The sequence below is a fragment of the Gymnogyps californianus genome, chromosome 7 (genome assembly GCF_018139145.2).
Source record: "Gymnogyps californianus isolate 813 chromosome 7, ASM1813914v2, whole genome shotgun sequence".
NCBI classification, from domain to species: Eukaryota; Metazoa; Chordata; class Aves; order Accipitriformes; family Cathartidae; genus Gymnogyps; species Gymnogyps californianus.
Genome location: NC_059477.1, coordinates 44,525,507 through 44,553,200, shown reverse-complemented (window position 1 = coordinate 44,553,200; position 27,694 = coordinate 44,525,507). Strand labels below are relative to the sequence as shown.

At 38.0% G+C, this 27,694-nt stretch overlaps 2 protein-coding genes across 5 annotated transcripts in view; both read left to right on the top strand.

Annotated features, from left to right (window-relative positions):
- BAZ2B (bromodomain adjacent to zinc finger domain 2B) overlaps window positions 1–13,828 on the top strand; it is a 168,841-nt gene extending 155,013 nt beyond the window's left edge. Inside the window, exons 28-37 of one of the 2 annotated variants that reach the window (XM_050899489.1) lie at window positions 1,887–2,551; window positions 3,123–3,396; window positions 3,585–3,740; window positions 4,205–4,365; window positions 5,289–5,599; window positions 5,986–6,121; window positions 7,789–7,935; window positions 9,879–10,138; window positions 10,918–11,061; window positions 12,353–13,828. In XM_050899489.1, coding sequence (XP_050755446.1) covers window positions 1,887–2,551; window positions 3,123–3,396; window positions 3,585–3,740; window positions 4,205–4,365; window positions 5,289–5,599; window positions 5,986–6,121; window positions 7,789–7,935; window positions 9,879–10,138; window positions 10,918–11,061; window positions 12,353–12,506 — 2,408 coding nt within the window. In that variant the 3' untranslated portion in view covers window positions 12,507–13,828. Of the gene's footprint in view, window positions 1–1,886; window positions 2,552–3,119; window positions 3,397–3,584; window positions 3,741–4,204; window positions 4,366–5,288; window positions 5,600–5,985; window positions 6,122–7,788; window positions 7,936–9,878; window positions 10,139–10,917; window positions 11,062–12,352 lie in introns of both variants that reach the window. The other variant, XM_050899490.1, reaches the window with a different exon arrangement.
- A 3,834-nt stretch (window positions 13,829–17,662) lies between these two features.
- WDSUB1 (WD repeat, sterile alpha motif and U-box domain containing 1) overlaps window positions 17,663–27,694 on the top strand; it is a 32,326-nt gene continuing 22,294 nt past the window's right edge. For 2 of the 3 annotated variants that reach the window (XM_050899495.1, XM_050899498.1), the window contains exons 1-4: window positions 17,663–17,842; window positions 17,931–18,053; window positions 22,575–22,996; window positions 26,305–26,489. In XM_050899495.1, coding sequence (XP_050755452.1) covers window positions 22,599–22,996; window positions 26,305–26,489 — 583 coding nt within the window. In that variant the 5' untranslated portion in view covers window positions 17,663–17,842; window positions 17,931–18,053; window positions 22,575–22,598. Of the gene's footprint in view, window positions 17,843–17,902; window positions 18,054–22,574; window positions 22,997–26,304; window positions 26,490–27,694 lie in introns of those variants that run through there. The other variant, XM_050899496.1, reaches the window with a different exon arrangement.

Genomic DNA, 27,694 nt, shown 5'->3' with positions numbered 1-27,694 from the left:
CATGATCTCATGAGAATAGCATCATTCTAGAGAGCTATTTAATTCAAATAACTGTAACGTTACAGCATGGTATAAAATACAAGCCCTGTTTTGGCCCCAAATATAAGCTGTAGAACTTTTCCTAAATCTAATCTTGATCTTCAAGTTATCTTTCTAAAATGGGTAGCATAAAAAATAATTTTTCTGTCTCCTGTTTTGCATTGTTTTATGCTGTGTGTTAGGAACTGTTTTGCACATGAGTAGCTGGATACAGAAGGTAAACTGTCATATGCTGTACTGCTTGCATTCCTTTTGTTCACTGTATTTTATTTATTATATTTTAACCAGATGAATCCCCAAATGCTTCAGAAGTTGTACACAAAGAAAATCACTGAAATACACCTATTCGTCTTAAGATAGTAAAAACAAACAAACAAAAAACGACACAAAAGTTTTAGCCAAGAACTGTAGGGCAAACCCATATTTTTTTTAATATATTGTCTTAATGAAGGTTTAATCTCCCTGAATAGCAAAATGGACATGTTCTTAAGTTCTCAACTACTCCCTCTTCCCCTCAGCTCTTAGTTTGTCCTATTTCAGTAAATTCTACAGTTTATCCACTCCTAATTCCCTTATCTAAACATTGGAAATGAGACACACAAACTGTTGAATGATCTGTCAATTTAAAAAATACTTCTCCCTTCCCTCTTCATGTAGTCATTTTGGTTCTTATGCTGATACTCAAATTGTTTATATCTTGACATATACCATAACTATGGACACATTTTGAAGTTTTAATGGGAGGGGATATTCTTTTCTTTAATGAATTATCTTGGTAGAAATTATGATTTTCCAGAACAAGCAAGTAAACTTTTGTGGATGTTCTGGCCATAAATCATAAGCAGGACCTTTGTTTTATTTGCGATTGCAGTATCTGATGAAAATAATTTAAGAAGTTGGAATATTGGATTTTCTACCTCCTCCCCCTTTTCCTGACGTTTTTGCATCCCATTTTACACTTTTTAAGACTTTTAGTCTAAGTTGACACATCAGTATAAGGGTAGAAGAGAAATGGTTAAGAAAGACTAGGATAGCAAAGAAGACAGAAAAATCTTTTTCCTTTTCAGAAAAGATACATCTTTTGCACCTCATATGTTTGAAGAAACTGGCTTTGCAATCAACTTCTGCTTGTTGTACTTGAAATTGCTTAGATGTTACACTGTCTGATCGCATGTGTCTGCTTAGCTGTGTGTAGAGTCCCAGTTGTCATGTTGGGTGGCTCTTGAAAGAGTTTTACACTTTGAAGGATGTTGACATTGTTTCATAGTCAAAATTGTTAATAATTTTTATTGAAAGAGGTAAAATATTTAATGTTGTGTTTCAATATTTGGGAAATATTTGATTTCACAACAGGAATTTTGGTCCTCCTTTTCATAGTTGGCTGTGAGTTTAATGAAATGGTCTTTCGCAAAAATAAGCTTTAAGGTTATAAACATTGTACCCTCTTGATATAAACAGAGGAGCTTTTTGATAGAGCATGGAGAGTCTTGCATAAAAAAGCTGCCAAAAATTTTTCCCTTTCAAAGACTTTGCACTGGCAAACTGCTTCAGACATACATGCATCTTAAGGGAGAATACTATAGCTATGTTAACTATGTTGAGGTTATTTTTCCTCCAGACGTTTAGCAGGGTTTAAATCTGTGTGTGCTTTGAAGCTTGTTTCCTTCTGCAAAGTGTTCTGTAAAGTGAGAAGTGATTTCATTTAAAAAAAAAAAAGGAAAAAAGACATTGCGATCTAGCATGTGTTGAGCCAAAAATGAAGTAATTTTTTATTTAACTATGATGATAACAATGGTCTAAATTAGTTGGTCTATTATATTTCATCTATGTTTCTTGTACATTTTTAGGCCTAGAAGAAATTGCAAAAGAAAAAGAGAAGTTAAAAAAGGTAGAAAGCATGCATATCAAAGAAGAAGAATTTGAGACAGAAGAAAAATTACACTGTTTAAATACAACTCACTGTGAGCAAAAGGAAGATCTGAAAGAAAAGGACAACACTAATTTGTTTTTACAAAAGCCTGGGTCATTTTCAAAACTAAGCAAACTGTTAGAGGTAGCAAAAATGCCACCTGAATCTGACATTATGTCCCCAAAACCTAATGGCAGTGCAGCAAATGGCTGCACATTATCTTATCCAAGTAACTCAAAAAACTCTCTCTGCAGTCTTCAGCCCACTGTGTCACAAAGCACCATTGAGAAGTCTGATTCTAATAATCTTTTCAGTCCTAATGCAAGTGGGACAGGAAAGTTTTACAGTTCTCCACTAATTCCAAACGATCAGTTGTTAAAGACTCTTACTGAAAAGAGCAGACAGTGGTTCAGCCTTTTACCGAGAATACCCTGTGATGACATGTCAGTTACCCATATAGATACACCAGCTACTACAACTTCACTTACTTCTCAATCACATCCACCATCAAAGTCACCTTCACCTGTTCCATCACCTCTTCTGGGCTCAACCTCTGCACAGAGTCCTATGGGATTAAGTCCTTTTGCATTGTCACCACTGCAGGTAAATAAATGCATTTTTGAATAGTCTGAATTTGCTGCACTTATTCGGGCAGAATTTCTGTTTAGACAAACTGTTTCACAGAAGTGCTATCATTATAACTTCATTTCTTTTTTTTTTTCTCTTCCCTGTTTCTAAATGTTAATGACTAATTCCATGTTACAGATGTTTTATAATACTAGAAGTTTTTTGATTAAAAAAAGATAGGTAAAATTAGGTAAGCCAATGTATGATGTTTTGTACATGTATTTCAGTAATTTAATTTTTTAGGAGGTTGGCCACTGGTATTAAATGAAAAGCAAATAAATGCATAAAAACTAGTTTTCAGAAATGTGACACACTACACCCTCCCTTTAAAAGTTGTTATTTTTTAGGCATTAACAGGGCCCTAATAAGGAGTATTGCACGTTAGCATTACGTTAGTTTTTCTTAAACTAATCAAAGTACTGAGTAAAGGCCTCCTTTATGTTTTGATTATTGTTTGACAAATAGCATCTTAATCATAATTCAGGTTCCTTGCTAATAATTAATAATGGTAGTTGTGATTGTGTTAACAATGTATTCTGTGTAGCAGATGAAGACTGGACTACCTATAATGGGACTTCAGTTTTGTGGATGGCCTACAGGAGTTCTTACTTCAAATGTTCCATTTTCATCTCCTTTACCTGCTCTTGGATCAGGGTTGGGATTATCAGAAGTGAATGGTAACTCATTCTTGGCATCTAATGTTCCTGCAAACAAAAGTGAATCACCAGCACTACAGACTGAAAAAATAGCTTCTGCCCCTTCTACAGCAGTTGAAGTAGCCAAGCCAGTAGATTATCCTAACCCAAAACCTATACCAGAAGGTACGTATAATACAACAGTAGGATGGAACTATGTGAAGGATAATTTCTACAGTGCCACTATGATGTCACAATTTACTCTTTTTTTTATAATTTGCTTATTGCATTTGGCTAGATGATTTCTTTAATCTGATTGTGTGTGATCACATAAAAAATGCCTGCAAAGTGTTTATATGCTTGTCTTGATTTAGAAATGCAGTATGGGTGGTGGAGGATTACTGATCCGGAGGACCTAAAATCTTTGCTTAAAGTGCTGCATCTCAGGGGAATAAGAGAAAAGGCCTTACAAAAGCAAATACAGAAACACATGGATTATATCACTCTGGCCTGCATCAAAAATAAGGATGGTATGTAATTGATATTTATGTTACGCATGGTGTTGGGGCATAAGACGACTGGCATAGAGGTCTCGGAGATGTGTTTAGATACAGAGTTAGAGTAGCAGCTGGAGAAAAAAGGTAAAGGTGTCATTGTCTGTAGTTGCCTTTTCACCAGCCTTGTTCTGGAAAGTTACAGGGTTGGAGAAATCCCCTTTAATATAAATTGCTCTAGTGGCATAAGTGTTGGTAACCTTTCTAAGCTCTTTCCATCTCTGTAACACTCTAGCTCAGCCTCTCCTTCCCCTTCTTGCCTTTAAATTGCAAGTTTGAAAACCTACAGAATTTGTTGTCCATATTGGGTATCTTAAGAGTAGTACACTGTTACAACAATTCTTCAACATTTGACTGGAGTGACAGGTAAATCAGCTTGAATTTACTCAGGGAAGTTATAATACTAATTAAAATAATAAAAATGTGATTCTCAAATACAGTTGCAATTATTGATATCAATGAAAATGAAGATAACCAGGTAACTCAAGATGTTGTGGAAAACTGGTCAGTAGAAGAACAAGCAATGGAGATGGATCTTGCTATTCTTCAGCAGGTGGAAGATCTAGAGAGGAGAGTTGCATCAGCTAGTTTACAAGTTAAGGTAAAACCAACTTTTAGTAAAATGTTTCTTTAAAATAAGCGGTAAGAATTTAAAGTAGATAGTAGCAGTCCTTTTGCGATTGGTAAGTGCCTTCTTATTCCATCTCTAATTGTTTGCAAATAAAACAAATCCACTGCAGCAGTATCATGGATATTTGTGTTTGAAACATTTTATTGCAGTTAAATCTTCAGCTGAAGATGCTCAGAATGGCAGTTCCTGGAGAGTGTTCTTGTACAGTGTGCAGTTCCCTGCACATTTTGTTAACCTTCTACAAATGCAAAGATTTTATTGCCTATAGAGTGCTTAATTATAGTGGGTTTTGCCACAGTTCTGCCTGATTTGGGTGACTGTTGCTGTTAATGCTTTCAGAAAAGCCTACAAGTACATCATAATACTTTGCTTGAGTATTGTAGAGTCATGGAGAACATGTGATGGTTGTGAGTATGAAAGAGTTAAGAATTCACTGGCTGTCATTACAATTCGGAATTTTTTCAAGGTGGGTGTAAGGATATCAAATTGTGTATGTTTGGTTATAGTACAGATGTAGTATTTGGGATCTAGTTTGTTCTAGGGGTGGATGTTATTTCTGTGTGACCAATTGATACTGTCTCCTGAGCCTGCTGGACAGACAGACCTATTCTGATGTTTCGACCAATAGAACAGGATACTTCAAAAGGAGATAAGAATGCAGACTGTTGCAGAAAGGTCCCTTCAGAAAGTCTGGTAATGCTTGTATTTTTTTTGATTAATTATTTTAGTTCTCTGGAAATTTTGGAAACTGTCTCTACAGATGGATTACAAGTAACCAAGATCTACTGGAAACAGCGCTTCAGTTACTTAGCTTGATTCCATAAAACAGTTCCTCTGTTTACACACTAAGTTAACAGCAACCAATAAATGCACAAACCTTTCTATTAACATAGGGTTGGCTGTGTCCTGAACCTGCATCAGAGAGAGACGACTTGGTATATCGTGAACATAAGTCAATTACTAGATTGCACAAGAAGCACGATGGAGATTGTGCTGGAGGCGGAGAAGGCAATACCAGCTCTCTAGAGCGGAAGAGTGACAACCCTCTAGATATAGCTGTAACCAGGCTTGCTGACTTGGAGCGGAACATAGAGCGAAGGTATCTGAAGAGCCCCTTAAGTACCACCATTCAGATCAAACTGGATAATGTGGGCACAGTTACTGTCCCTGCTCCTGCACCATCCATTAGTGGTGATGGTGACGGGTAGGTTATTGAGATTAACTTGAAAAATTATTGTGCTTCTTTGCTAATTGGAGCCTATTTTCTTATTGCCTGTTATCTATGTACTTTCTTGTATGTCTGTGATCCATATGGATCATGTTATTCTGCATGGTGCTTTGTAAAGATATTTTTTGTTACGTTTGTTGATAATCTTGCAAAGTTATCTTACATTTAACTGGTTGTGACTAAGCTTTGAGGCACGTAGCCACAGTCTGTGCACTACATGAAATTTAGTTGCTTAAACCTTATACTTACTGGCTGTGTACGTTTTGTCATTGCTTGGCTTTCAATGTGATAATGATTGTTCCACGTTTAAACATAAGCAAACACGGATGTGACCTACTTAATTTCTCTGTATTTCAATGCAGAACTGAAGAGGATATTGCTCCAGGGCTAAGGGTATGGAGAAGGGCATTGTCAGAAGCGCGCAGTGCTGCACAGGTAGCTCTGTGCATTCAGCAGTTACAGAAATCAATAGCATGGGAAAAATCTATTATGAAAGTTGTAAGTGTTTTTAATTTTTAAAAAAAAATACTGTAACTAAACTATTTTTGCTATATCCTATTTTTCCCACTTTAGGCATTTTAAGATACCATGGTTAATAATACATTTCTTATTACTGTGTGTAAAACTTAATACAGTTAAACTGTACATTGTGCACAGATAAATATAAGCCTAATGGAAAAGATTGTCCCTTGCTTGCCAAATTCAGCATCCTGAACTTTCTAAGATAAAAAGCCCCTGTAATTCGTTGCTTTATTTAAGATGGTAATTACTCTTTGTTGTTAACATTTAGGTAAAAGAGAGTCATTTCTGGCTCCATCTGATGGAAGATACTCTATCTGATGGAATATTTCTGATCTCATCCGTGACATAAGCTTTATGGAGGTTCAACATTACATATCCCAATTAAGGACTTCATTTTTCAGAAAGCTGAGATGCTCCAAATGTGTGGCTTCTTTGCATGCACACTTCTCACAACTGAACATACAAATTGGGCAAGTGTGTGAGCAAATAAGCTGAAATACCCGTTTCCTTGTACACTTAACAAGTAGATCTGTGTTAACTGCATATACAAAGAAGGCACGCAAAATGCATGTGTCAGAATTTGCATGGACCTTTGAACCTCAAATTTCTGAAAACAAAACTATTACAGCAATAGTGATTATGATGTGATTAAGTATGGCCAGTGCTATGTAGTGGGTGGCAAAAGTGATTCTTCCATTAGTAGTCTTTTCCCTAATTTTTTAATTTCTACCAGTCCTATACAGATTCTCATTACATCTGGACAATTAAAGCATGATTTAAATAAAAACTATAGTCTAAGGCTGTACCTTTGAGTTTATATAGCTATAAGTTGAAAGCTGTATCTTTAGAGCAAAATGTTTTATGAATTTAGTAGGAGCACCTGAAAAGGCATTTGAATGTTTCAAGGTGTAATAATTTATTATCCAGAAAAAATGTATAGTATCATTCTCAATTTGATTGAAATGTTCTATGCATTTAATTACAAAGTAAATGTAAGTATTTGGTGAAAACACATGGAGATCTTTAAGTTCCTGAAAAAGAAGTCCAGATATAGAAGAGATCAAAATCACACAATGTCTGTAAGAAAACTGACAATACATCAGATATTTTTAAGTTAGTGTGAATTTTAGGAAGTGCTAGGATCATTTGTTTTGCCTTACTGAATTTGTTCATGGTGGCCTTTGGATAAGATCCTTACTGATAATTATTTGAAAATACTGTCCTAAAATATTAATTATTTTTAGGAAATAGCAACTTATATATGTAGTATGGGCATAAATGAAGACAAGATTCCTGAGACAGTAATGTGTGGGCCAAGTGATTTTGATGGGTATAAGATACCTTTACTTCTCATGGACATTAATGAAATACAAAAAGTATTCATAGTTTTGTGTGCTATAGGACACCTATCTTATAATGAATTGCTTTTCAAATGTGTTCCCAAATGTAGCCTTTAGATTAGTTCTTCACATACTACATATATTCTTTTACAAATGTGATCATTAGTAGGGTCTGATTGTGGTAAAATGACAGGAAAATTTTGGGAGTAAATTTGTGTGTTTGGAGGGGAAGGATAATTTAGGTACCATTCCTTTGTTTCAAATTTTAAAAACTGAATTAAAGCCATTTTTCATGTATTACAGTACTGCCAAATTTGTCGAAAGGGAGATAATGAGGAACTGCTGCTCCTTTGTGATGGTTGCGATAAAGGCTGTCATACCTACTGCCACAGACCCAAGATCACTACAATACCAGATGGTGACTGGTTTTGTCCTGCCTGCATAGCAAAGGTAATACTAGCTATAAAGGTGAAGTGACTTATAGTGACCTTTTTATAGATGGTAGTTACAGGTCTACCAGTGCTTTTTTCAATGAAAATAATGGTCTGTATGTGTTTTGTTGGGCTGCCATTAAATAAAGAGATTAATGGTTTTATTTTTTGTCACTTTTGTACAGCATACTTTAGTTTTAGTTTTTCAATACACAGCACATGTGAGAGAGAGGCTATGTTTGTTTCCTGTGTGAGGTTTGGGTTTTTTCCCCCTCCCACGGAAAACAGTCTAAATAGAACTTTAGGATAGTTCTATTCAAATGACTGAATTAGCAGTTAGTATTGTTTAAAAGTCCACAATTTTCCCATCCCTAGTTAGTCCTAAAATTAAATGCATTTTTTGCTAAACTTGTTAGTTATGTTTTCTACCATTACCTGTGAATACTGTAACTGAAGAAGTAGCTTTACAGTAAATACTCAATTTTGTATTTTCTCTGGATATTGTCAATGTGATCCTTTTTTCTGTGCATCTTTCACAAAGCAGTAAGACATTGTTTTTTAAACCATAATGTGCAGCAGAAGTAATAAAAACAGGTTGCTGTTGAGAATTGATTGTGTAGTAGTTTATAAGGGATTAACTCATGCTGTAACTTTTTCTGTCATTATCATGGTTATATTACAATTTACCTTGTTATAAAGACAGAAACTACCCTATCATGCTATAACTTATCCTATCACTTCTCTTGATATTCTTCCCCCCAATAACTACTAGGTTTTGTATAATAGAAATACTTTTTTTCTTCTTTTTTTTTTTCCTGCCCCAAATTTGGCTGAAAGCTGGAGATTTAAAGGTGCCAGAAATTTAAGGTGAAATTCCAGCAGAACTTTAAAACATGTTGAATATTGATTCAAAATTCTGCAAAACATTGAAACAGTTTTGTTGAAGGCCTAGGTATAAACTATGCCATCCTAATTTAACTCAACTTTATTTTTTTTTTCTTGTCTAAAACAAGAAAAACATCAACATCTGCCGTTCCCACGTCTCAAAGTCAGGCCTTAGGTAATGACAGTGGATCTGTTCTCATTGCCTTACATTGTGTTTTTAACCAAATAGCTGAAAATCAACATTCTTCTTCAATTGCCATGTGAACTGACATGCTTGACTCTTTTTCTTTCCTTGGACCAAGAACATAGTCATGATACAGAGTAGTGTTAAGAGAGTACAATTACTTACAAATCTTTCTAGTGTTCTGTGTTAAGCAAAAGGAATTCTATACACAACATACATTTTTCCACATTCATGCATTCATTCATCATCTGATTTGTACAAACTGACTACCATGCCAGTTACAAGCAGTGCCAAATGCTTAAGAAAGTTATGACATTTGTGAAATAAAGGAATTGTGTAGTAATGGTTTCTAGTAGGTAGCAAAATCTGCATACTCTTGTTTCTTGTATTGCCCTACTCCTTTTATGCTCTCCTGTAGTTGTCTTGTAGCCAAGCTATCTATGTCTTTCATATCTAGCTTTTAATCTTTAAATCAGTTGATCCTGTCCCTGACTTTTTAAAACCTCTTTTCTAGTTTTCCGTGCCTTGCAAATAATATGGTTGCTTGAAACTTAATATACTATTCCAGCTGTGGTTATATATCAGTCTTTTAGGAATAGACAAATATGTGTCTAAAACTATGACAGCCTGGTTTGTTAGGAGGTACTGTTTTACCAATCTGAAGGTCAGGTGCTTTCATATTTTCATAATTTGAGAACCTAAATCACTAGTAACAGGAATTTCTACAGCCTTACGTGCCATTAGAGAAGAGCAAAAAGTGAATAATCTCGGATATTAAATATTTCAGTTGTTTTGGTGCTTCTGTTTGTCTGATCTTCATTGCTGTCTATCAATAATAACAGAGGTTTCTGTAATTTCTTGGTTATTGCTTATTTCAGTTCTCTCTATTGTAGGCAAGTGGTCAAACTCTAAAAATAAAAAAACTTCAAATCAAAGGGAAAAAGAATAATGAACAAAAGAGAAGCAGGAAACTAGCAGGAGAGACAGAGGATGAAGACTCTGCAACTACAAGCGCCTCCTTAAAAAGAGGAAAAACAGACCCTAAAAAAAGAAAAATGGATGAAAATGTTTCTGTAAGCCAATTAAAGCAAGAAAATTTCACTGCTATTAAGAAACCTAAAAGAGATGACGCCAAGGACCTAGCTATATGCAGGTAAAGTGACAGATTCTAAACTTGGGTAAGTGTTGCTGAAACAAGTAGGGCCTGATTCTTTTTATCTGTGTTCTGGGGAACAAGAAGCCTATTCTTTGTCAGGTATCCCATACAGGTTGTGATAATTTGAGTGTATATATAAAGGATTTAATGTGTGCATGCTGGGAGTAACTGCTGTATTTGGTAATGAAGCCCAAGAGGAAAGTACCTAATATTAGAATGTGGTCTGTGAAATCTACTCCTCCATGCCCTTCCAAGAATGGGAAGAAAGAACCCTGATAGCAGTGGTACTGACAGCTTTCTTAAGTGTAGCAAAGATGATTATCCACTATGTCCAAAAGGCGTTTCATTACAGAGGAGGAGACAGTAATAGGAATGCATCTTCTTTTGTAGTATTGCTGGTCAGTCAACAGTGACATAGTTTAGCCTCATTACAGTTTTGGAAAGCCAGTATTAGCACCTGTTTCACTGGTTTGCAAATGGTTTACATTGAGGTTCGAAGTATTGAAGTTGCAGGGCCGTCTTTTTCTTTTAGAATGTTGATCACTAGAATTTCATCTTACATAGGTTGCTTGGAGAGAGCTTAATGCTATTTTAAATAATCAGTTGTCTGCCTTTATCGACATTGTTCTCAGCCTTGCACAGGGCAGAGAATTAAGTGCTTCCCTTTTATAAAGTGAATAGGTTGGCAGTACATGATTAATTTATGGAACAGTGAAAAACCTCTGTGAATACATGAACAGCTTAAAAATATTGATTTAAAACCTTATTTTATTCAGCATGATTCTCTCAGAATTGGAAACTCATGAAGATGCCTGGCCTTTCTTACTTCCTGTAAACTTGAAACTTGTTCCTGGTTATAAGAAAGTTATTAAAAAACCTATGGACTTTTCCACCATTAGAGACAAGCTAAGTAGTGGACAGTAAGTAAACCTATTGTAAATTTTACATTTTAAAAATATTTAAACATTGAAATACAGTACATTTTTTAAAATTTGCTAAACTATTTTGATCTGCCTGCTCTGGCATCTCTGTGATTACTTCTACAGTCAAAATAAAAATTCTTAACTGTATACTTTTGTCTTTGCTATATCTAAGTGAAATAGCATGTCAGGTGGGAGAACCTGTGCAACTGGCTGAAAAACAATAAAACTGCCAGGTCAAATGCACAAAATCAATCAACAAAGACTTTTTTCCCTCATCTTTTCTCATTGAGACATCTTAGTGTTGTTACATGTAAGCAAGAACCAGCTGTGTGGGCTTTAAGCTAATGGAGTCCCTGTAAATAACGTTGTGGCTGTGGAGTGAATTGGCTACCTCTGTTGTGGGAAGCCAGGTAACGTTCCAGTAATGGTGCTTAATCATTCTATAGTCTTAGAATTAGACTGCACAACTTCTTAAAAAAGGAAAAGATACTATATGCTTCTGTCCCCCTTCCCTCCTTGTTACATCCCTGTGCTCTAATGACTCCCCACCACCAAAGAAAATTTTGTCATCCATAAGGACCGACCCTCTTCAGCGTCTTGTCAACTCCATACAAAGCAAGTTTACTAGGATAACACAAGGGGCTTTTTAACCTCTTCAGGCTTTTTCTCCCTTGAATCTGAGATTTAAATGCTCCACAGGTGCTCATTGGTATCGGTAGACTTGTAACTTTTAGTGTCTGTCTTTTTAATAATTCCTGTGAATACTGGAACACTATTTGGGCCATGTATGTTCAGGATAATAAAAAGAATAACAAAGACAATGTTACAGGATTGATCTGGGCAGCCTTTTTTTGTACCTGATTGTTCCTCTTTTAGGTAAATGCAGCTGTACTCAACACTTACTTTGAAAGGACTTGAGCCCAAGAATAGATGAATAGATGGAAAATAGCCATAGCATTTTAACTAGAAAGCTATTGAAGAGAAGGGGGAAGTTAATTTTTAAAAAGTTTGTTTTCCAGTAGAGGCTTGAAATTCTACCTTACAGAGTTTTTGAGGAAAATAACAAATACAATGACGAGAGAGTATTTCCTTCCACTGATGTTCATTTTCTTGTTAATATTTAGATTAGAATTAAAAAATTAAAAGTATAATTAACATGTAAAGCATTCATTGCATATTCTGTGGCAGCTTGTAAATTCACTAATGTTAAGGTAGTTCTTTCTCATGTAGTTGAAGTGTTTTTCCCCTTTCCATGTTCCAAAAATCATTCACCTTTTTCTTCTTTCAGGTACCCTAATCTTGAAGCATTTTCGCTAGATGTCAGGCTTGTTTTTGACAACTGTGAAACCTTTAATGAAGATGATTCTGACATAGGCAGGGCTGGCCACAACATGAGGAAGTATTTTGAAAAAAAATGGACAGAGATTTTCAAAGTGAGCTGAAGTTACCAGAACTCTTTTTTCTTTTTTTTTTCTTTTTTTTCTTTTTTTTTCATTAAATGAGGACTGATAAGACCAGCAATGTGAACTGTATTTACATGAAAGTGCAAGGCACATGCATAACTAATGACTGTTTTTTTCCTTTAAAATATCACAGAATTGTGATACTAGTTCTAAAGGCTTCACTCCTACAGCAACCATGGCCCCTTGGTTATTGGTTTGTGTGTTTTAACAAACTAATTTAGGTAGAACAGGGAAGCACACCCAAAGAATTTCAAAGAAAGGGGTGTTATAGTGCAATAGCAATTTAAAATATATCAAAACGCACTGAATATTCAACCACCAGAGCTCTACTCGGGGAAATGGTTCTCTTTTCCCTTTCAATAAATATCTATTTTTCATTTTTTTACTTTGTAGTTTATTTTTTAGTGAATGTATTTAATTTTATGAATTATTTATGATTATACAGCATTCAGAATCTTCGTTTTCTGTGAAAAGGAAGAATTAGAAAATTGCTTTAAATCTTGAAAATACAACAAGGAATGTTTTAAAATATAAAACAAAGCCAAGTAAAACTGTTTACACTGATGTGCTGTAAAAGCACTAAAAATTAAACTTTACTGTAGAGTTACAAGTACATTTATATATATGTTGCTGCATCACTTGTGTAGTTAAATTGTATTTCAAGACAGTGAAGAAAAATTGAGACATGTATATACTGTTCATTATTGTTTATATTAAGTCTTGTTTTAAATATGTATGATGTGTACATATTGTTTGCAGACATTATTGTTTATGCCTTAGGAGGACAGTAGCATTTTATTTTAGTCTTAAGGTAATTATAGCTATATGGCTTGTACAGTAATTATCCTCTACCAACACTGTGGAGTCTCCTTAATCTTGGTAGTGCCTGCCTTTAAAACAGGGTGTAGGGGATATTAGTTTTCCATTTTTCTATTTTGTTATATAATTTCAAGCCACCACGGCCTCAAATTCAAGTATAATCATTTGTATCCATGTGGAATAAAATTGTGACAATTTCCTACGCACACAGTATTTTTTCATAGAAACATTTCCCTCCATTTGCCTTGCCACAGAAATAACAAAAAAGACGTTTGTAACCACTGTGTTTTATCTACTGTGTGTTGTGGTGGCCTGTTGGGGCAGATAGATCAGAATTTTTTTTGTACTAATGTAAGAGTACTTGAAGTTTTATTTAAAAGAAATGTTGTGGAAAGGTAGCATTCTTTTTCTTTTCCTTTTTTAGGAGTGTTATTTTTCACTAGTATGTGTGGCACGGATACAATAAAAGACTGTTTTGCAAACCAGATTTTCTTGGCGATTTTAATACTTCAGATCCTGTGTATACAGGAATTTTTTTAATAATATCTTGGGAGTCTTGCATTTAACATTCAGTTCTTACTATGATGCATCTAATTCTCCTGGCCTTCTAATGGTAATTCAAAAAGAAGCAATTGCCAAGCAGTCAGACCACAGTTCAGCTGCCGATTTGAATGAGCGTAAATAACGTTAGCTAAGGCCTTCAGGTGTAACCATTGGGCTGCCTAGCATTTGACCTGTTTCTGCCAGTCCTGTTTACTGTTGTTCCAGTGTGAATGCACATGATAATGTAAATACATGCCACGTGTAACGTTTCTTAAAACCACTGTCCATGTAAGGTTTTGTCCTTTTTTTGGTCTGTAGAAGGGCATGAGTCATAATCCTTGCTCTGACTGAAGAAAATAGAGGAATTACAAATGAATATTGTGGAACCCCAATACCTGTAGCTCCCTCACCAAGTAATGTTTTGGGGTTCTTTTTGGGGGGAGGGGTTGTTTTTTGCTTTTAAACTATGCCTGCCATGTTTGAGTCTTAGAGCCTTGTTTTATATACTCCCTTGCCATTATACTTATTGTGTCGGCTGAGAAAGAACAGTTAGCGCCTGGTTCTTAATAAAATTTTTGTTTCCGTTGCCCTCCCCAGAACATCTTGTTCAATAATATTTTTCTTTTCTAGAGTCCTGTTAGAATAATTCATGTTACCTAGACTAAAAAATTCACATTTGGGTGTCAGGCAGTCTTGCATTCTAACATTAGCTCCACCACTGAGTGCTTCACGCCCTTCCTTTTCATCACCTTTCTGAAGACTTCAATAAAAAGGTTTGCTGACATGTTCTAGAGATGTGAAAATTAATCAGTGTTTTGAACATATGGTAGGCTTGTAAGAGTGTTATAAGTATGCTTAGATTATTGGGAAAACTATTTCTTTGATGCAAAACAATTGGGTTTTTTTTCTCAGATTCTGTACTGGTCAGTGCTTTATCAGCCATACTAGATCTAGTATTAGTTTTCTGAAAGTCAGAACATTACCAGCTACACTACATACATAGTTGCATTTTTTCAGCTTGTATCCTAATTCAGCTGAACAGCTGGGAAAGTTAAGGCGATAACAGCTACTATAGCTGTGGCAGACACACAAGCATCACCTCTTTTAACTTGACATTGCCAATGTATTGCTTTGCTCACTAGCAGCCAGTGTCTTCATTAGTGTTTCAGTAAAATTATATTTGAATGGCAAGCTTGAATTGTACACATGCCGTCATATATCTCCATAGAAAAGAGCAGGGATTTAATCACTAGAAAAATGTGCTTAACTTCTCTTCTTTGCTGACTTTCTCTCCTGTTGATGTTTCTGTCTGTTTTCTTTAAGGAAAAGTTTTCCAGTATGCTCTCTTCCTTTCTGAATGAAGTATGCTTGTCTTAGTTTAGAGAATTTATTGACAAGCTTTCAAACTCTTATTTTAAAGTAGCGTTAATGGTGCTCAGTGAAGAGTGTTCTGGTTGTGAGTGTGGGTTCTCTTTTGTCTCTTGGTATCTATTTGAAAAAATTTGGATGATGTAAAAGCAGCTGAAAATCAGAAGTTGTAGTTGTCTTGGACAAAATATGTATCTTTAAAAAGAGGTCTAAAGTTTTCTCTTTAATTTTTTTATATGATTTCTGTAGTGTCCTAATGACAATTAGAAGGGTAGAGCGACTCTGTTAACTGTGAATGGGCACAGACATCTGAGGAACAGTCATTTTATATAATATGCTGAATGGGTGGTCTAGGGGACTTTGTTTATTAAACTCGTATCATTCCTAGATGTCTTAGATTTACCAAAACATGCCTGCAAACTGAGGGCTAAAGACTGAAATAAGGAACACCACAATTATGCTATTTGATTATATAACTCTTCGAACTACCTTGAGCTTAGAACTTCAAAGTTAACCAGAAATTTCTACAGCTGGTATGTACATTCAGAAGAATGAATGTGTTATCTTTTATTACACAAATTTCTGTTGCTTGTATTGTCCAAACTAACCATCATTACGAGAACTGACAGTAGGTAAGTTTCTGGGCATGTTACTGATGCACAATGTCTTATTTAACAAGTAATTTCAAGTTTCCCATCTGTAAAATATTACGGAACAGTCTTGAAGTGTATTGGTGTGGTATTCACAATCCACACAAGTTAAGTGTGTGGTATTCACGATCAACTGTCTACTCTCCTTTTCAGTAATGAAGTCTCTAACAATTGGTAACAAAGTTCTTTTAAGGCCATGAGGTGTTTTATTTAGTAATGTATAATTTTATGGATTGCTAAATCAATGCAGCACACATGAAAACAGACTGAATACTAGCCATCACCTAGGATTCAGAATATTTAATGGGCAGTCATCAGCTAACACGTACTGTAAAACAAAATGCAAGAGCATATGGATTCAAACATGGAAGGTAGACCATTTACATAAAAGGGAATGTTTCCTGGGCAAAGAGTGACTCCAAGAAAGTGACTTCATTTTCCTCAGAAAATGTAGGTGTCATAAACCGTTTATTTTGCGTGAGTTGCTAAGCACGTACCTGGATGCGAGAATGGCAATGATGTAAATTTCCTGATAGGTGATGGGGTTGGGGGAGTTGTATTTGTTTGAAACCCCTTTAATTAAGCTGTTAATAGCAGGTAACTTCACACATTCACTTTCACTCTTGCTCATCATTCACTGGTTGGAGCAACAGCGGGGAGACCAGCCCTAGCCTTTCACCCTGTAGCAGAGGGCCACGCTGGTGCCCTGGTGGCAGCCAGGGAGGCGCAGGGAAAGGCAGTCGTCATCTTTTGTTCCACCAGCTGTGAATGCAATCCTGCAGCCCTGGCGAATACAGTCACCACTCTCCCAGACACACCTAGTGTTGAAGCATGTGGCCCTGTAGTGGCTGGCACTGTCCTGAGGTGATCGGTTCTGAAGATTCAGCAGCTCATCTGCCCGGAAGCAACCTTCACGAGCTCCCTGCCTGCACCCCGTGTCCCTCCTCAGCCTGCTGCTCTCCCCACAGGCACCGACACGCCCCTGCAGCCCGCCTCCCGCCGGCGGGGCCCGTGTCACGCAGCAACAAAACGCACCTCAGCAGACAAAATGACTGCGGGTGTGAGATGGATCCAGGCCACCGAATCCGAAAAGTGGAAAGGGTTTGGACAAGAGTTGTGGGCGCAGTGGGGTAAAAGCAACCTGCAAAAGCGAAATGACGGCGGCAGTGAGGAGTCGGTTAACGCAGCAACGCCGCCTCCCCCTTCGGCCTTGGCGCCGTGGTGCAGCCCAGAGCAGGGGAAGCCAGCTCGGGCTGCACCACGCTGAGCAGGCGGAGGGGGGAGGGCTGGGGGGAGATTTGCGCGTGCGCAGGGACGCTGGCCTGTGTGGAGGGGGCCGCCCGGCAGGATTGCTCCGCGGCGGGACAGTGGGCAAAGGGTCCCGCCAGGGCGGCGCGCGGCGGCATGTATCCTCCCGCCTGTGGGGGGCGCGGTGGGGTTTAAAGGAGGGCTCGCAGGGCCCCGCCGGGCTGGGGGGGGGGCGGGCCGGTCCGTTTCCGCGGGTGGCGGTGGCACGGCCGTGCCCGAGAGCGGCGGTTCGAGGGGCGGCGAGCTGCGGTCCCTGCGGCCGGCCGCTCCGCGCCGGTCCCCTCAGCGCTGGGCGGGCGGCTGGGTGGGCGGGCGTGACCTGTCGCGACCTGTCGCTGCCGTTGCGGAAGGGGTGGGGGGCCTTCCGCGCCGCGGCGGGCGGCTGAGGCAGGGCCCTTCCCGAGCGGTTACCTGAAACCCGCCATTAGAGTTCGGGGCGAGATAGCGCCATCCTCTTGAGCCGTTTCCCAGACTGCGCCTCCGGTGCAGTGGCGTTGGATGGCGATGGCTGTAGGCGATGATAACAGGGAAGGGGTTGCCGGTAATGCCTAGAATTGCTGTAGCTTTTTCTGTGAGCAGCTGCTGGTGGCTTATGGGTTAGGAGAAAATTGTAATTGCCAGAGAAAGGTAATGCTGTAGTGCTGAACATCTCTCTGGTGGCAAATGCTCGCTCAGCTAGTTTAAACTATTGATACCCAAAACCTATCTTTCCTAGGTTTGCTTTTCTGCAGTGAGCTCCTGAAAATCCCATAACAACGAGATTAAGCTGCCTTTTTCAGCCTCATCTTTCCAGATGTCAAGCTTTGCCTGACTGTTCAGTTACTCATAGTTGAAGGAAGTACGTTGATTTTCTTTCTACAGATAAAAGGTGGTGTTGACACTGCTTAATCTGTTTAATGGTTTTAAAGAGAATAGTAGTAAAACTGGGAGAATCCTGGCGGTAAAATAGAGAGTATTCAGAAATCTGATCTTTAACTAAATTGGCATGCTATGCGCTGCCTGAAGGGAAAAGGTATTTTGCCCTTATATATACACCTTTGTGTCTATATGTATACATATATATGTATGCATGCATTTATACATATTTATATCTTGACATATATATGAGCATGTGTATATATATTTATATGTAAAAACAAATGTGTCTGTGTATATGTATATAAACACACCTGTTTGTGGTTGCCTCAGCTCTGAAATTATTGTTCAGAATGAAGCACTTAATAGTGTGCTGTTCTAGATTAAGTTAACTCAATATAAATAGCATTGCTGCTTTTGTTCAGCATAAATGACTTTTAGGAGTTCTAGGCACTTCCTTTTGGCGCTCTGCTTCCTTATCTTCAGGAAGCTTGACTGTGATCTGCAGCATGGGGAGGAACTGGTTGGAACGTATCTTTTAGGGGCTTTCCCGGACATCAGTGGTGTAAATCGCTTGTCTGATGCTGAGATCTAAACTGGTCCCAGCAGTCTGGGAAAACACGTGTGGAGTTCATCTTTTCTTTTGTTGTTTTATGTAGCAGCAAATGCAATTTCTGGAGAGGTTCAGATTCTGATTACCCCCTTAATATTCACATTTTGACTTTGACTTAAGTATGGTCCTTGATATGTGATGTTTGATTTATGTGAAAATCAGGTCAAATCTCTGATTGGCAATACAAGCCTGTTGTTGGTATTACTCTGATGTTTTGCCATCACTAATGTTGCTGCCTAACTGTGAAAGGTAGAAGTCTGAATTCGAATAAGGTATTCAGGCCTGGAAAGGAAAATTTGTCTTGGACTCTGGTCATCAAATCTTAGTGCTCGTCTATGTTAGACCTGCAGATATGAATTTATCGTTTAATCTGGTTTTATTCTAAAGAATATATACAATTTTCTAGTCAATTGTACTATAACAAGTGCTCTAAATGCTGTATTTTTAAAAGGAGTGTATCAACTGTTGCAGACTGCAAGGTCTAATTCATTGGAACATATTTCAGCAAGCTCCAGATTAGAATAATTTCCAGGAATCTTTTTGATACTGCTTCCTGATTAATTTTTTGGGGGTCAGTGATGACATGCAAACATACTTTTTTGGGGTTGTAAGTGGGAAGAGAAAAAACGCTGAATACATGTGGTTATAGTTGTTGAAAGTGTTTTATATAAAGGTGTAAGATGATTTTTTTTGTATGCTCTTGGTATAGCTGAAGTATTGCTCTTAGGTCTATACCGTACTAATTGTTTTCCACTAAAGCAAAGGATAGTTGAGGACGTCTTATAATAACAAATTAAGGTGAATAAAGAGTGAACAGTATCTTTGACTGTTTGCTTCTGTAGGACTCTTCTAATGTTTACATTTTACTATAAAACACTCTGAACAGGCAACCTTTGATTCTGTGCTCTATTTTTGTTATCTCCACTTGTTTCTTTTTAGGTAACTTTGTTAGTTTAGGTAAGTTTGTTAGTACAAGACTTACCTTTTTTCTGTATTACATTCAAAACAATGGGGCCTCATCCTGGTTGCATCCTCTGTGCGCTGTAGTACACAAATGTTAAAGAATACAGAAGATAAAAATGACAGAGCTTCTTGGCAGTACAAGGAAAGCACTGTGTTCACGCCTAACTGAAATTTTCTTCAGCTGTCAGTTGATGTTTTTTCTGTCATAATGTTTTTAGTCTTTGTAAGTCTTCTGCAATACTCTGATCAGCTCTGTTCCCGCCTGCCCCCTGCTCAATAGTTTAGATTCCCATCTCTGCATGTGTCTCTCTCCTGCTGTTCTCTGTATCTCTCCGGATCCTTGCTTCTCCCTGTGCATAAAAATTAATACTGCTTATTTCCTCTTTCACTTGTTACCACCAAGAAAAAAGAGAAGGGGTGGTGGGGTTAGGAAGGACCAGAATAACAGTCTTTTCAAGTTCTAGTAAAGCAGCTGTGGGTCTGTCCCTGTTCCCTAGACCGGCCCTCTGACTTCCAGTGAGGCTCTCCTACTCTTGACCCTTGCACCGAGTACTCCAAAGCCTGCCTTTTTGCATTGGTTGCTGTATAAGCAGAGGCACAGCATTGCTGAGAGAGGATGTAAATGTTCTTTTTAATATTTGGAGATTGCAGGGGTGAGGAAATAAATCACCTTTTCCTCCCTCTGATGGGGCTCCCACACTTAGTCACCTAACTAGATCTCTCCAGGAAGAAAAAGTACAACCTGGCCTGTGGTGATACAGATATTAACTTGATTTTACAAGAGTAGGGAAGATAATAGAAAGGAAGATGCAGTGGCTCTTTCCCAGCAAATCAGTAGCTGTCACATCCCCAGAGCATACCTCAGGTTAGCTTTTATTCTTTGCTGTTGCTTGCTTCCCATAGCCATTAGTTCAAAATAGGTGCTAGTCTTTGGAAGCAAAGGCTAAGTGCAGTTTTCTGTGATTTGTGTTTCAGTCCTAGCATACATTTGTGGCCTGCTCCCAGCTGGAGATTTAGCAATCTATTTCATTGCTGGGCTCAGGTTTATAAGTATGATGAGATATGTTTCTGCTAATTCCACACTTTCACAAAAAAGTTTATTGATGTGGATGACATGGAAATGGATACATGACACTTTCAGTTAGAGAGAGGATGGTTTGAAAGCAAATACAAAGACACCTTGTAACTTTCGTCCTAGATCGGTAGGAAAATGTACCAGGCTTTTTTCATTTAGATCATATTTAATAAAAATTGATTGCTATAATAATCTAGTAATTGATATACTACTAATAATTGGTAAACTAAGGTAGTGGCCTTCTACGGTGGGATAACTGCATCAGTGGACAAGGGAAGAACTACTGATGTCACCTACCTGGGCTTCTGTAAAGCCTTTAACATGGTCCCACACAACATTGTTGTCTCTAAATTAGAGATGGCTTTGATGGATGGACTGTTAGAAGGATAAGGAGTTGGCTGGCTGGCCGTGTCCAAAGAGTTGCAGTCACTGGCTCAATGTCCAAATGCAAACCAGTAACGAGTGGCGTCCCTCAAGGGTCCGTACTTCGACCAATACTATTTAATATCTTCGTCAGTGACATAGGCAGTGGCATTGAGTACATCCTCAGCAAGTTTGCAGATGACAGCAAGTTGAGTGGTGCAGTTGATTCATTCGAGGGAAGGGATGCCATCCAGAGGGACCCTGACAGGCTTGAGGAGTGGGCCAACTCATGAAGTTCAAAAAGGCCAAGTGCAAGGTGCTGCACGTGGGTCAGGGCAACCCCCAGTATCAGTACGGAATGGGGGATGAATGGATTGAGATCAGCCCTGCAGAGAAGGACTTGGGAATATTGGTAGATGAAAAATTAGGTATGAGCCGACGATGTGTGCTTGCAGCCCAGAAATCCAGTCATATTCTGGGCTGCATCAAAAGAAGCGTGGCCAGCAGGTCGAGGGAGGTGATTCTGCCCCTCTACTCAGCTCTCGTCAGACCCCACGTGGAGTACTGTGTCCAGCTCTGGGGTCCCCAGTACAAGAAAGACATGGACCTGTTAGAGCGGGTCCAGAGGAGGGCTGCAACAGTGATCAGAGGGCTGGAACCCCTCTCCTATGAAGAAAAGTTGAGAGCATTGGGTTTGTTCAGCCTGGAGAAGAGAAGGCTCCAGGGAGACCTGATTGCAGCCTTTCAATATATAAAGGGGGATCGTAAGAAAGATGGAGAGAGACTTTTTACCAGGGCCTGCAGTGCCAGGACAGGGGGCAGTGGTTTTAAGCTGAAAGAGGGCACATTTAGATTGGACATAAGGAAGAATTTTTTTTACTGTAACAGGTTTGCCCAGAGGAGTTGTGGACGCCCCATCCCTGGAAGTGTTCAAGGCCAGGTTGGACGGGGCTTTGAGCAACCTGGTCTAGTGGAAGGCGTCCCTGCCCATGGCAGGGGGGTTGGAACGGGATGATCTCTAAAAGTCCCTTGAACCCAAATCATTTTATGATTCTGTATTCCTGGTGCAACCCCAAGTAATGCTTTGACTGTCTTCTACAGTGCCCATTTACTCCATTGTGTCTAGTGTAGATGCAAATGATAACACATTTGAACAGCAAACTTCTTAGCATAAATTAAATAACTAGAATAACTCGTTTTGCCACTGCTCTAAGACCAAGTAGCTACTATGTAATCTTGCATGTTGTACTGCAAAATTGCAAGTTGACATTAAAAGTTTAGATACAGTAATTCTAACCAAGTTGTAAATCTGTTATCTAATTGCTGTGATTAATCTCTGATTTATGTTGAAGATAAAACAATGCTTAAATGAAAAATCTGCCTATGCAAATGAATTTATTATTTTTTTCCTGGAGAATGTGTCTTGTTAAGGTAGTATGTTTCATTTATAAAATAGGAGAGATGAGTCTAACTGTTAAACTTTTTTTCAGGTATTTTTGTTGAAAGTAGATAAAATGGTGACGTTAATTCACACTTTAGCAGATCATAGTGATGATGTCAACTACTGTGCCTTCTCATCATCGTGCCTGGCTACTTGTTCCTTGGACAAAACAATTCGTGTTTATTCTTTAAACAACTTTACTGAGCTTCCGTACTCACCTTTAAAAGGTCATACATATGCTGTCCACTGCTGCTGCTTCTCTCCATCAGGACACGTTTTAGCTTCATGTTCAACAGATGGCACCACCGTGGTTTGGGACACTCGCAATGGTCAGATGCTGGCAGTGCTAGAGCAGCCCAGCGGCAGTCCTGTGAGAGTCTGCCGATTTTCTCCTGAGTCCACATACTTAGTGTCAGGGGCAGCGGATGGGAGTGTAGTTCTTTGGAACATGCAGTCATTGAAACTGTACAGGTGAGTGCCAAATATTTTTTGACAGCCTTGTTTACAATGACAAGAATATAATTTAAGTAGTATGCTGTACTGTGTACAAGACTTGCAGACGTACACCACTGATTGATATCATGAAGAAACAGGAATAGGATTTAGAAGACCAAAAGATTATCAGTAGGAGAGGGAGAAATGCTGAGTCTGGTGGGTTGGTTTGTTTGTTTGTTTGTTTTAAAGTTAAACAATGCAAACTCAAGAAGGTTTAATTTTTACCAAGTTACCTTTCATCTAAATCCTGATTTTTAAGTTCATGGAAGTGTTTTCTTTAATTTAACATGAAATCAGGATGCATTGCATGCTGCATGCATCTGGTTTCTAAACAGTGGGTCAACAAACTGTGATACATAATATACAGTTAGTGGAGCCTGACTGTGCTGTGTGCCTTATATTGCATTATACATAGTGGGTTTTAATTAAATATTTAATTACAAGGCTATTTGGAGTCCAGGAAGGTCTTAGAATCTTGATAGTAATCCAGGAATCAAGGAGTTTGGAAACTATTGACATATCCTGAAACCATACAGTTTAAGACAATGGTGAGAGAAAGGAGTATTGGAGCTGAGTGAGTTAAGTATGACAGTCAACATTTCACTTGGGTTTCCAATAAACATTTGAAACAAAGCAGATAAGCATTTTTAGTGATGTTGCACAGTTAAAGGCATGAACCTTAGGGTGGTCTTCAAAGTCCTCCTCTACATCTCTATATTTCAGTAAAGTCTTCAGGCCAGTTGTAATCTGTACTTAGGCAAGACATTATTTAGGTTTTGGAGCAGCAACTACACAACATCTCTCTAAATTTAGGAAAGAAGTTAAGAATTTGAGAGAATTGATGAGATGTTTCACTCAGGATGAGGGAGCAGCCATTTTTGAAAGCCAAACTTGTTTGGTTTTGGTAATCCCCTGCCAAGCATGTTACTGCTTTTGTGGCCTCTCTGCCTTTGCCTTCCACAGCAGTGATTTAGATGGGAACTGTAAAATTTTTCAAACAGATTGATTATAGTTATCTGAAGTCGTGTAAATCTGGAAACCTGCCCATAAACAGAATTCTAATAGATTTTTGCCACCTTATTGTTTGTAATGCATACAGAAACACTGAAATGGTTGTTTTGTTTTCAGAGAGTAAAGAGGTATTGGTTACATGTTGTTTCTTAGTTTTATCTTTAAGAAAAATTGGGAATTTCAGTCATTAGTATTCTGAGGTCTAAGGGTTTATCTATTCTGAGGTATTACTAGTGAAGAGGTTCTTTGTTTTTTATTCAGAATACTTGTTACTGACAGGGAAAAACCCAGAAATATTAAAAAGTCATTTCTTACAAGTATATACTATTAATATAGGCAGTGATGCATGTTTTAGACGTACATCCTTAATTTCCTCCTAGTTGAATGGTGAATGTATAATGACTATGTAGAAACTATATTGTTGTTTTAAGCAGAAACTATTGTACTTTGGTGTTTCCTTGGTAAAGAAACAAGAAAGAACTTGAAGATTCCAGTCCTGTCCCCTTCACTTCACTTTTAAAAGTTCATTTCAAAGTGTTAACATGCCAACAGTGGTCAGCTTAACTTTAATTGTATATATTTTGGGATGTGTGTGTATATATATTTTCAGCTGATGAATTTTTTTTATTATTATTGTCATTTGTAATTGCAAATAGAAAAGTGCACCTGTCCCATTTTCTTAAAGCTGAGATCAGTATTACTTAGAAATTATCAAGGTACTTAAAAATTATGTCAGAGGAATTTGGTTACCCATCTAATGTCAGTCTGTGGTCCTCTGTTTCTGTGGCAACAGTTGATTGTGTCGATGCTAAAAAAGAGGACACCTTTTACCACACTATTATGTCACTTGACTAAATATATGGATGGTAATTACAACAAAGGTATCCAGTTACTCCTTATCAGCTCAACTGTTGTAAGTGACTGTCTGTTCAAATTGTGAAGTAAGATGGCTGTTTAAATCATCTCTGTGATGGATGTGAACAACATGAAAAAAAGTTAATTTATGTGTATTTCTTAAAGTGTTCTCTATTTCCTGTTCAGTAGTTACGATACTGATATCTGGCCTGAAAGTCTTAAATGCATGCTCTGAACATGTCTAGTACCGTTTATTTGACTTACATTTTCAGAGCAGAATCGGCAGCTTTTTCTGTGAAAGAAGGAAAGTTTTCAAAGCTGTACTAAGGAAAAAGAATTGTACGTAGAAAAACGGGAAGCACTGTAGTGTATTTGATAGTATTGTTAATGATAGAATTAAGGGAGTCAATGCTTTTTTGAAGGTCCTGGGTCTGATTAGAGAGGCTCTCAGGAAAGTTTATTGACTTGTCTTCTGTGGCATTAAGTTTGACACCTCTGGCAGTAAATAAAATTTCTGTCAGCAAAAGAGAATGAGCAGCTGTTCTATAAAATACAACGACAGAGTAAATAAGACTGACATTTCTTGCTGTATGGCTGTTGCTTATGGCTGTGATTTTTTTCCTTCACTTAAAGATTCAGCTATGCATGCTGGGCCAGATCTAGCGTCCATTAAGGAGTGAGACACTTTCAGTTGACTTTAGGTTACTATCAGATAAGCTAAAGGATGTTAGGTTGACCCCACTTCCTTCCCGAGGATTGACCACACTTCCATATCTGCTAGGAATTTTCTTTTAAGAACAGTTTTACAAAGTGCTTTGGCCAACTTAGTTAAAATGTAGAAACTGTTTTTTTCACATTGCTTTCTCTTGTGTACAAGAAGTCCCAAATTAACCCTATATCATAAATCACAAAGTATTCTACTCAGCTACAGCTTATCATATGGGTTAGTAGGTGTTCTGTTTTGTCTTTAAAAACAGAACAGAGAGATTGTGGGAGCCTTTTTTTTCCCCTGTTTGCGTACATGTAAATCTGTGTAATGATAGTTTTGTATTTATCTTTGACTTCTAAAATTTATCCTGCCATAGAATTTTAACAGTGCATTGTGCCTTTCATATGGTACGTCCATGCAGATTGTCTTTAGTTTAAAAATTATTTTATCACTCAGTTAAAATTATTTCCTTGGGGTGCCATCTCACATTTTTCCTCCTGCAGTCAAAGAGCAGGTCCTGGTTCCTGCAGCTGTGCTTATTTTGCATCTCTTTCCACAGTTGGTGTGAGGGTCTCTCCCTTCTGTTGCCAAGTTTCAACATGCAAAACTTAGAACAGTTTGGCTTATTGTATCAGATTGCATTTTAGAGATCACTTCTTCAGAACGTTACTTACTCTAAATTCAAATCCTGTGTACTCTTGCTTTTCAGATCTGGGAACGTTAAAGATGGTTCTTTGGTGGCCTGTGCATTTTCTCCTAATGGAAATTTCTTTGTCACTGGATCTTCGTGTGGTGATTTAACCATTTGGGATGATAAAATGAGATGCCTGTATAATGAAAAAGCACATGATCTTGGCGTTACCTGCTGTGATATTTCTTCACAGCCAATTTCTGGTTAGTTACTTGACTCGTCAGGGGAGGAACATGGAAAAAAGAATTATTTCTCTCTAGCTCTTGTTTTCATATTCTTTTTGTTATCAGTGCTCAACATACAAATGACATTGGGAAGAGCTGATGTTTTAGAATATTCTGAATATTCTTAAGTAAAAGTTGTGGTCAGGTTGATGACAAGAAATGTACTAGGTCAACAAACAAGGTGATTAGCATGCTTAGATAGCTTTCAGTAGCTAATTATCCTGTCAGCGTTTTGGAAAATGTTTGGGCAGTGTCTGTAAGTGAAGCCTATCTCCCGGGGCTAACAAGGGTGTTAGAAGATGCAGTGCTTGATTACCATTCCCACTCTACTCTTTCATACTTGGGTTCCCCAAGGAGCAGGACTGGATTAAAGCAGTGCAGAGAACTGTAAACCTAATAAGCTGAATGCTTGAGCTGTGGGATGTGAATAGATAGACTGTTTTCCTGCACCTGACTTTCTCAGAGGAATTTGGGGGAGCAATGAGCCCAGAATCTCATGTGTCCTACTAAGATGTGGTACTGTTCAAACGTCTTACAGCTGTTTTAGCTGACCTCACTGTAAGTTGCATTTCAGTTTTGTTATTATGTGCTTCTTTACAGCTGTGATGGGCAAGAACTTAGTTTTTTTTCTTTTGAGAATCAAATCTGCTATTCTTGTATATATTTGGATATTGAGATCAAAAACATAAGGCATGCATAGTGTATGGCTTTCTCAGGGCTGCATTGCATATTATGTTCAGTTTTCATTCATTTCACATTTGTAAGGCTTTCTGTGGAACTAAAATAATTAGAACCTAGATTTTTCTATAGGCAAAAACATGTATACTGAAAATTGCATATTTAAACTTCCAGCTATCTCAGGGAAAGCTTTGCATTTGTGTGTACAGGCTTTTAAAATTATTGTTGTGGTTTAACCCCAGTGGGCAGCTCAGCCCTACGCAGCTGCTTGCTCACTCTCTCCCAATGGGATGGGGACAGAATCGAAAGGCAAAAGTGCGAAAACTCCTGGCTTGCCATAAAGGCAGTTTAATAGAGAAAGCAAATGCTGCAAGTGCAAGCAAGGCAAACCAAGGAATTCATTCACTGCTTCCCATCAGCAGGCAGGTGTTCAGCCTCTTCCAGGAAAGCAGGGATTCATCACACATAACGGTGGCTTGAGAAGACAAATGCCTTAACTCTGAACA